Raw genomic sequence first — 10309 nt, 5'->3', positions numbered from 1 at the left:
TATTAATGTTATTTTTTTTAAATGTTTACTACTTATCAAAGGCTAATTAATGTTTTAGAAATATTAAATACTTAGACTGATTTATGTCGTCATGTGCTACCATAATTTTAATATTCGTAGTATTAATGATAAATAAAACACATTTTATTGGTAATTATTGTATTATTTGTATGTATTTCAACAGACCCCAATCGCTGTTTCAACCGCCCCTGGCATGGGGACGGGGAGAGGGGGTGATCGCCCCGGGTGCCAACCCATGCTACTGCATTTATATCTGTAAAACTGTCTCCTGGGGGATACAGATCCAATAATCCAACACGTAGAGGCCGTTTTAAGCGCAAAATAATCGACAAAAGTGAAAGTGGTGCACATGCTGGATCTAGTCTCTGACTATATCATGGGATGTAGCCAGAGACCATCCCCAGCCTGTGCACAGGAGCTATTGCAGTTATTGGAGAATGGACTAGGGTTATGGATGAAGGATGGATGGACTGGTTACTAGGCTATGGATGGAGACTACGGGACACCTGCCTGGTTCATAGTCTCGGACTGAAAAAATGGCAGGCGGTGACTAGCCAGCGACTAAATGGGCCCCCCCTGGCGTCATGGGTCGTATAGGCCGGACTGAGGGGCAACATTGGCGTCTGCCAGCTCAGGGGTGTAGAGAGGTGTGCTGCGCTTTCTCCGAGGTTACTCGCGGCGTTATGCCCTTTAACACTTCCACCCCTGGAGCATATAGCTCTAGCGACTCCACTCTGGCCGGCCGGTTAAGGCAAGCCAGAGGTGAAAGTCCTGCAGACCCTCTCGGATTCCACTTCGGCAAGCCGAAGACGAGGGTCTTGACCGACTCTCGGGAGCACTCGGATTAACAACTGGCCCCGTGGTGTCGCTACTCACCAACAGCTCGCCACAAAGCTGCCCTGCGGGGCTTATTATTATTATTATATGACCATGTTATCATGGGCTAGTGTCGGCTCATATACCCATTTACCTAACACCCTGTATAACGCACTATTTAATAAATCAACACACGCGCTACTTCCTCTTCTTCTTGTCGGCGCGGCTGCCGCCCATGTCTTCGAGTTGCTGTTTGAGCTCGCGCAGCTGGTTGTCGGGCACGTAGCGCACCTCCTCGTGCTCGACGGCGTGCTCGTGCACGCGCAGCGAGCAGCCCTCGGGCAGGCTCGCGCGCGCCACGCGCAGCAGCGTGCCCAGCGCCCAGGCCGGCACGTCGCTCACCTGACAATGTTTAGTTTAGATAAAGTAAGAGTAGGCGCACACCGTTGATTTTTCGTCGGCCGATAGTTTAGTCGGGCAGTTGATCAGTATGGGCATGTATGGGAGTGCGCACACTACGCCGGTTCGATTTGGCCGATTCTTCATACAATTTAAAATCGGGCACAACTATCGGCCAACTAAAAATCAACGGTGTGCGCCTACTCTTAGGGCTTATTTTCATTTATAAAGGTATGTTAATGTTATATGATTCTTCACCACCTTCCTTTTTATTTTAAACATAATTTATCCTTTTTGCCTCTCTGGCTGTAACGAAGAGATCACTCTTGTATTTACTAACTCTACTCTTGTAGTACTAAGTTTGAAGTGCAAATTCAGAGTAAAAATTCAAAATACTGATGAATGTTATACCACTATTCCCAAAACATTTCCTTACTAATGTTATACAAATAATCCTAATATAACGGGAATTCCCCATTACAAAGCTCCAATTGGCGTTAACGGGGAATAGTGGAATAAGCCAACTTATGTAGGTAAACAGAAAGATGCAATGTAAGTTTTTAAGTATGATATTGAGCATTTACCTGTACATTTCTTTCATAAATATTTAAGTGATATTCAGCATCTACTGCAGTTCCTTTGGGTTTGAAACGCTGCACTTTGAGTTGTTGTGCTGGTGTCGCCCAACTGTTTATACAATGGAAAAAATAAGCAAACATCAGCTGTTGCCTCATACCACTTAAATAGGATAGGATAAAGTAAACACTATTTTGTGTTTGGACTTACTATTCAAACATAATACTTTAGAAGTTAATATTATATTTAATTAATAATACAGGTTGTGCATGCATATCATATTCAAAATCATAACTAAGGTAGAACAGTTACCATTCATCAACTGTGAGACCCATGACTTCAGCATATCTGTGGATTTGACTCTGGCAAGCTTCTAACAATGCAAAATCATATCCTTTTAATTGCAAATTCAGGCAATCATAAACTGGCTCATCAGGTTCCATACTCTGAAACAATAATAATAGTAAAGTTATAAATGTGTGATAATGTAAGTATTAACCCGACTGCGCCAGAAGGAGGGTTATGTTTTTCGAGTGTACGTATGTATCTTCGTATTTATTATTATTATTTGTTTAACAATTTTTCAAAAGCATTTAACTGTACATACATGTGCAGGAAGATACAACTTGAACATAAGCCAATTAAAGAAACACATTCTGCTACTAAAACAATTAGTGTTAAATACACTCAACAGCAAATAAATCGCACCACCCGCGACGCGAACTTTAAAGATTTTCTTTTGACACAATAATGGTGCCCCAACAATATTGGTGTTATTTGAAAGCCCAATAAATATCCTTAAAGAAAAACACATTTAATTTCTTAATAAATGATTAACATATACCATAAATGTGACTTGAAAAAAGACCTCACTTTGGGCTCACCTCTGGGATCAATTAGACCAAATTTTATGGTTATAAAACCAAATAATGATCACACGTGTCCTCTTTAACAGATGGATAGCGATTAATTCCAACTTAACAGTTTTATAGCCATAAAAGTTGGCTCAAGCGTAACTATCTATTTTTTGAAGAAGTGACTCTGGATCCTTCTAAAGAAACATTTTTGGGGTAAAAACCTTTCCTATAATGAAATGAAGTTTAGAACTAGGCTTTTGAATGGTACCAATATTGGTGTGAAGTGGGGATGCATACGTTTGAAAGTGCTTGTCGCGGGTGGTGCGATTTATTTGCTGTCGAGTGTAGTAAGGAACTATCCTTAAAAATATTATTTACTTACAATGAGATAATCTGGCTCATAGAGATCACTTTTGTGTCGCAGTTGTTGACATTGCAAAGATGATGATATTGTTGCTAATTTGTTTTGTTTCAATATATTATTTCTCATTACCTGTAACAAAACGAACCAACGATAGTTCACTTTAATGAACTGTTTTGGGTGAGTTATGAATTCTAACCAGTATCAGCAGTTTTTCAGCAAATAAAGCATTTTCTGTAAGATTCAAGTAAAATGTTAAACAATTTAATCATGTTAAGATTTGTTTTAATAAACAGTAAGTTTATACAATTAAGGGTCACTGGCGGTCAGTTGATTGTTAAATACTGTTAATATATGTTTATGCAGACGATAGGGATACTAAACAATTTTGTTTTCAATAATTAAAAACAATAAAATAGACTTACAAACTTTATTAACTTAGTTCCCAGCATTTTATCGAATGTTTAATTTTTTTAAGATAATTTAAAACGTAGGTAACAGTAGCTTACAACAAATTAACTAGAGCAGACCCTTGGGATTATTATTACGTGTTCTGTGTTTGGGATAGTGCTTTTATTTCATTTTTAATTCAATTCAAATTTTTAGAAATAATTTTGAACCCCGTAATTCCACAAAAAGGTTATGCCATAGAGTTGACAGTTTTGACAATTTGTTTTTTAATAGTTGACAGATTTGCTTTTTAATAGTTGTCAGATTTGCCAAAGACAAAGTAACTATTAAGCCAAAAGCGCAACGGACAAAATGTGGCTCCAACCAAGAGTAGGTTGTACCACAGGTTGTACTTAAAGGCACTGGGTCTCTATCAGAAGGAACTCTAGGGGTGGAATCTCCATAGGCGTGGGTTAACGGGCAAGGAGATAATATCTTGGATGGTTGACAATCACTTTTCCTACAATTTAACGTTCCACCAAACTCAACACGCTCTCAAAGATAACCTCGTAGCCGTAGCCGTTAAAGGTTGAATCCAACCTTGGATTTCCACCCGGGTCTGTGCCCAGGTGGCATGCCCGCGGGCGGTAAGTTTAATCTATCTGTTTAAATATCTTTGGCGGTAAGTTTATTTTTTATACTGGCAGGAAATCTGCACATGATTTTTGACATAAAAAAGCTATAATGTCAAAAAATTGTCTTTGCTTGCTTGCCAGCCGTAATCGCTCCTTGCTGCATCGAGGGCCAAGGTTTTAAAGAAATGGAAGTAATGATTAAAATTTAGAGTACAGTTTATTACTTTACGTGTTTGAAAAAGTAAATGGTGAATCGTTTATGTTGAATATCGTTTGAAGTAGTGTTCGTGAGGATATGGCTTCGACCGGCAGTACACCATTTCCTAAATGGCAACTAGCCATTCTACTCGGTGCACCTTTGGCCATTGGCTTAGGTTACCTTTATCTAAGAAATAGATTAGAAGACCCAGAAAAGAAAAAAGTAGCTGATTTAAAGGCCAAGACTACTATTTCATTGGATAATGAAGAAAATAATGCCAAAACTTCGGAAAATGCCATCGACCGTGCTATGAAGTTGAAAGGTGCCGGAAACCGTGCCTTCCATGCTGGTGAATACGATAAAGCTATCTCTCTGTACAATGAAGCTATCGAAGCTTGCCCACCGGACCGTCCAGTGGATCTGGCCACATTCTATCAGAATCGATCTGCCTGCTATGAGAAAAGAGAAATGTGGGAACAGGTAAAAGAGGATTGCACCTTTGCGCTTAAGTTGAATGAGAAATATGTTAAAGCCTTCCTGCGTCGCTCACGTGCAGCCGAAAAGAGTGGTGATCTGGTTCTTGCCTTGGAAGATGTAACTTCGGCATGTATTCTGGAGAGATTCCAGGTCCAGAGTTCTCTAGTCAACGCGGATCGCATCCTCAAAGCTCTGGGTCGGCAACACGCCCGCGAAGCGCTTGCGAGACGGCACCCGGTCATGCCCTCTAAGCATTTCATTAAAACATACTTTTCAGCATTTTCTGAGGATCCCATTACTAAAATTCAATTGGAAGAGAAGGCTACTGGTGGATTTTCTAAAGCTAAACATGCTCTTGATGCTCAGGACTATGATTCTATTGTTGATGCTTGCACTGAAGAGCTGGAAGCTAATGGAAAGTATAAAAATGAAGCTTTACTCCTACGCGCTACTTTCTATCTGCTGCTTGGACGCCACGATGAAGCTCAGGCTGATTTGGTCAAAGTAATAGACAGTGATGCATCAGTCAAAGTGAAGGTGAATGCACTGATAAAGCGTGCATCCCTGTACACCCAGCTGGAGAACACAGAACATTGCTTGGAAGATTTTGCACGAGCTGCCCAATTAGACCCAAACAATTCTGACATCTACCACCACCGAGGTCAAGTGTATTTGTTATTGGAGCGCATGGATGAAGCAACTGCTGAATTTGCAAAAGCAGTTGAATTAAATCCTGACTTTTCCATCGCCTATATTCAGAAATGTTATGCTGACTATAGGCATGCTCAGATAAACAAGAATGTTGGTGCATTAAACCAGGTGCGAGCAGACTTCGAGCACGCCCTGGAGAGGTTCCCGCGGTGTGCCGAGGCATACATCCTGTTTGCTCAAGTTCTGTCTGACCAGCAAGAATGGGGCCGTGCCGAAGCACTGTTTGATTCTGCATTGGCAGTAGATCCAAACAATGCTACACTGTATGTCCACAAAGGATTGGTACAACTACAGAAGAATACAGACTTTGAAAAAGCAGTTAAACTTATTAACAAAGCTATTGAAATGGATGACAAATGTGATTTTGCATATGAAACACTTGGCACCATAGAAGTACAGAGGTAATTACAGCAAAAAACAGCCTTTAATGTACCTTATAAATTCTGAACTAATAATGTTGAATAAAGTTATGACACTGCCACATTTATTAAAGTAAAAATATGAAGGATTTTCCTTTTCTTGATAAATTTTATCTGAGTTATCTTAGCTATGTTGGTTATCATTATATCATTGCTTTTAAGGTGTGAGTTTGATTGTAGATCTTGCATCTTGATTTCTAGATACTGTATGGTTAGTCATGGTCCTAATTGTCTTAAAAGAACCTGGTTGAATCTTAGTATTGTACTAGATTTTGCAGTCAACACTATAAATGATTTAATGTTGAGAAAAAGCCATACTAAAAAAATTCATGGCCAATTCTATTTCTTTTGTACTTTGCTAACTGATATTTAATAATTTTTTATTTCTTTTATTTCAGGGGAAACTTGAGGCGGTCGCTTGAACTGTTTGAGAAAGCTATAGCTTTAGCTAAAACAGAACTAGAGATGACACACTTGTTCTCTCTTAAAGACGCAGCAGCTGCACAACTGAAGGTGTCAGAGCGCTGGGGCCTGGACTGGACTGTCAGCTAGGCGTTCGCCCCTCATTGCAAGTCACATTCAACGAGAATAATATCTGGAGTACTCTTTAAACGTCCAAGAAACTAAACATTTGTTTATAAATCAGATGTCTCAATTTACATTCTTATCTTATTAAATTGACTTAAGTGTTTATCAATTCTTTTAAAATAAATAATATATATTACTGTGTTGCATAGTTTCATAACTGATGGTAATAACTCAGGGAGCCAGATACTATTCCCGTTGCTTGATAGGTACTAGCCGCCGCCGACCGGCCCTGAGCGTTGGTTGTTACGGTGACAACTAGTGGTGATAGCATTACTGGGCTGTCCTTCCTTAGTAGTGTTGTATTTATTAGTAAAACATAAAATTTTTGTCAAATTCACATTGCACATGTAAATGACAGTACACTAATTAAATGCTTTTCTAAAAGTTTTTATTCATAGAATAAATCAAATACATATTAATAAAAAAATTTAAGTGATTTTAGGTACATGCACTTTTTATTTGTCTAGTGGAAAGGAAATAATATAACGACATAATTTATTTTTTAACGACCTTTTGAAATTCTTGTTGGTTTGGTACTGCTGTGGTTACTCTTGTTTTTTTGTAAATCTTTGTTTCCATTTCTCTGCATTCATTCATCATTAATGTGGTCTGTACACTAGGGCAATACTTTAAAAGTACCTTAACAAACTCTGGCATATTTTACATGTCTGTGTGTAATAATGTGGGTGTCTTTTATTAATTTTTCTGAATTTTTATATTTCTGGACCCACTACATTAAACAGGTATTTTAAAAATATCTATTAACAAATTATTATTGTAGCTATGATTGGTTGATAATAAATAATAGCTACGAGAGTGGGATATGTTCTATTAGGGTAGGCTGCCTCTAAAATTGTCTGTTGAATCGAAAATACTTGATGTAAGCGTTAGCTAGCACATTATATAAATAAAAATGTTTTCATTTATTGATATAATAAATTGTAAAAATCCTATTGCATTTATAGGTTTTAAAAGAAATGTGAAATTGTGAATATTATTTCGTAAGTTTAAATTGAATCACCTAGGTATTTAAATTACCTACGTAGTATTGTTTTACATTACATAATTTAGAGACTGAGCGGTAGCATTAATAATTAAAATTGTTTATTATATTGATTAGTGATCTGTACTGTAGTATTTACTGGACCATTTTTTAAAGTACCAAAGAATTTTAAAAGTTACACATTGCCAACATGTATATAACTAGGAAGTTGTATATTTTTACTACTATCACATAAATAATTGATGATATTATGTCCTAGAAATAAAATGTTAATTTCAATCAATGCTGTAACACTTGAAATTCCTTAGGTATTTTAAATATTCTGTGAATTCGGTTTAAAACATGACATAAAGATCAGTACTGTTCTACATAATCATGTTCATACAATAAAATTGTAAAACAGTAGCACATAAATTGTTAACATAAGATTCTACATTAATTCCTTTCGTAATCACATTTATTCCTTTTTAAGTTTGTAATTTCCGGTGTTATGCCTATTCAGCTGAAAACCTCTTAATTATTATGTGAATCGTATAAATAAGACGTATGTATGTATAGCTATCGCTATAATAATATTAATCACTTTTAAATTGGTTCGTAAACGCACACTCATACAAATCGTTTAAATCCCACGTGTATTGCATCATATTGGATAGTGTAATTAGCTTCAGTACTGTATGTGATAACGTTTTGTTTACAGAAGAGAACTATCTTTATCAATTAAAATTTAAAATTGTCTTTATTTTTAGATTCAGTAGTTAAGTAATTTGCTTTGATAAGATGATTATTGCAATACTTTTACTTGGGCATATTTTGTTCGTATATAAATCTTGTATGTACAAAATATTGAAAGAGTTTAATATTACTCGTAGCGATTAACACTGCCCTTATATCTTGCCATTGTATTCAAATTATTGCAGTATTTATTTATCAGTTAATCGAATAAATTGTCGCTCAGTCTTAAAAACTCTGATTCGTTGTTGTGAACAATCTGGTTCAATCGTTTTGTAACAAGTGCTTCATACTTGTATAGAATAGATAGCGTTAAAGTTTCACTGTTCAGGTAGGGAGGTGCGCCTCGGGCCTGCGCGGCGGCGCGTACGCTCGCGAGGGGCGCATTCGTCATCGTATATGGCCATAATAATCCCTAACTCAGTTTAGAATTTTCAATGTATTTTTCATATGTCATGAATCATATTATTGTATGTAAATTGATGACTTGGATGCGCCCTGCAAAATATCAGGTAGTTCGTGAATTTAGGAATTATAGCTTGCAGAATTGGTTCTACAAGAGTTGTTACCTCACCGATAGTGAATAGTTATCAATTTATGAAAACTACAAAATACATTATAAAAAATATGAGCTAGTTTTAATTAATATTCTTTCAATTTGATATTCTGCATTTACTTATTTAATTGACCTTGAAGGGTTATATTGTGATAAAAATGAAAGTAAAAGAATTTCTCTGAATTTTGTTTATGACTGAATTTCCAAATACAACTTCAACTTCCTCTGTGCTGATTAGATTGTGAGAGAGACTAATATTGCATAAAATTATAATTAATTGATACATCTCAAACGCCTATTAGAGGGAGGAGGGCCTTTCGCTCCAGCGTACCACCATGAATGTTTTTCGCCAAAACGTACTTCGCTAAATCGCCACTACGTACGGGACCCACAGAGCATATCTCTTGGTTTCATTAGGGGGCGTTCATTAATTACGTGAGACAATTTTGGCTATACAGGGTGACTGGAACTGAACCCGCCATAGCTAATACGCGTACAGAGGAGGTCATTTGCTAATTATTGACCCTTGCTTTCTATGACAAAAGTTTTATAGTTTAGGAGATAATGTCAATTTTTATACTTTTTTCAGATTTTTCCGAAATTTGACCTAAAAACTGCTTCAATTTTTTTTCTCGCGTGATTTCAACAGTTTCTTTTATTTGATATTAATATCGAATATGTCTTTATTCAAATAAAATAAATTTCTGATCCAGATAATGATTGAATAGCTAGTTACTAGCCGCCGGATAATTTTCGTATTATTACTCCATTTTCTTCTATAAACTTTAAATGTTTAATAAATTTCAATATCTAATTACTACGTGTGATATATCATTGGAAAGAAGAGAAGGTAGAGATATTTTTAAGATCATTGGCAATCCATTATCACTATTAGTTTTTTTTTAAATCAAATTCGAACTTGAATTTTTTATCGTGGTTTGTACTTTTGTTGAACTTTGGCGGCTCGTAATCGTAACTAGTTATTCAATCATTATCTGGATCTGAAAGTTATTTTATTTGACTAAAGGTTTATTCGATATTAGTATCAAATAAAAAATCGGTTAAAATCATACGAGAAAAAAGAATTAAGCAGTTTTTAGGTAAAATTTCGGAAAAATCTGAAAAAAGTATAAAAATTTACATATCTCCTAAACTATAAAACTTTAGTCATAGAAAGTAAGGTTCAATAATTAGCAAATGACCTCCTCTATATGCGTATTAGCTATGGCGGGTTCAGTTCCAGTCACCCTGTATATTGTTCAACCCCCCGCCCCCTTGCGGCCTTGATGAAATTTCATGAGATTTTGCCAGACCCCCTCCCCCACCCCATAATCTCACGTGAGATTTAAAAAAATGTCTATTTGCAATGTAAATGAGTTAATCTATGCTTTTTTCATATAAATCTAATATACCTATATTAGAAAAACGCGACAAGACAATTTAGGTCCAGTTTTTAGGGTTCCGTAGTCCTGACAAGGAACCCTTATTTTACTTTTATTACAATTTTTAGGGTTCCGTACCTCAAAAGGAAAAAACGGAACCCTTATAGGATCACTTTGTTGTCCGTCC

The 10309-nt window shown here is 36.5% G+C and overlaps 2 protein-coding genes across 2 annotated transcripts; one reads left to right on the top strand and one right to left on the bottom strand.

Annotated features, from left to right (window-relative positions):
* Positions 1 to 222: 222 nt before the first annotated feature.
* On the bottom strand, positions 223 to 3696 carry LOC135072560 (uncharacterized). The gene is given in 6 exon segments (XM_063966519.1): positions 223 to 1080; positions 1083 to 1239; positions 1821 to 1923; positions 2125 to 2258; positions 3052 to 3162; positions 3456 to 3696. Coding segments are annotated over 6 exon segments (597 nt in total). The 5' UTR covers positions 3483 to 3696; the 3' UTR covers positions 223 to 1015.
* A 480-nt stretch (positions 3697 to 4176) lies between these two features.
* Positions 4177 to 8812, top strand: LOC135072552 (mitochondrial import receptor subunit TOM70). The gene is made up of 2 exons (XM_063966507.1): positions 4177 to 5843; positions 6260 to 8812. Exons 1-2 carry the CDS (start codon positions 4351 to 4353, stop codon positions 6411 to 6413), a joined length of 1647 nt encoding a protein of 548 aa, XP_063822577.1. The 5' UTR covers positions 4177 to 4350; the 3' UTR covers positions 6414 to 8812.
* The last annotated feature ends 1497 nt before the right edge of the window (positions 8813 to 10309 follow it).

This window comes from Ostrinia nubilalis, chromosome 6, assembly GCF_963855985.1.
Source record: "Ostrinia nubilalis chromosome 6, ilOstNubi1.1, whole genome shotgun sequence".
In the NCBI taxonomy this organism is placed as follows: Eukaryota; Metazoa; Arthropoda; class Insecta; order Lepidoptera; family Crambidae; genus Ostrinia; species Ostrinia nubilalis.
This window is presented reverse-complemented; position numbering and strand designations above follow the sequence as displayed.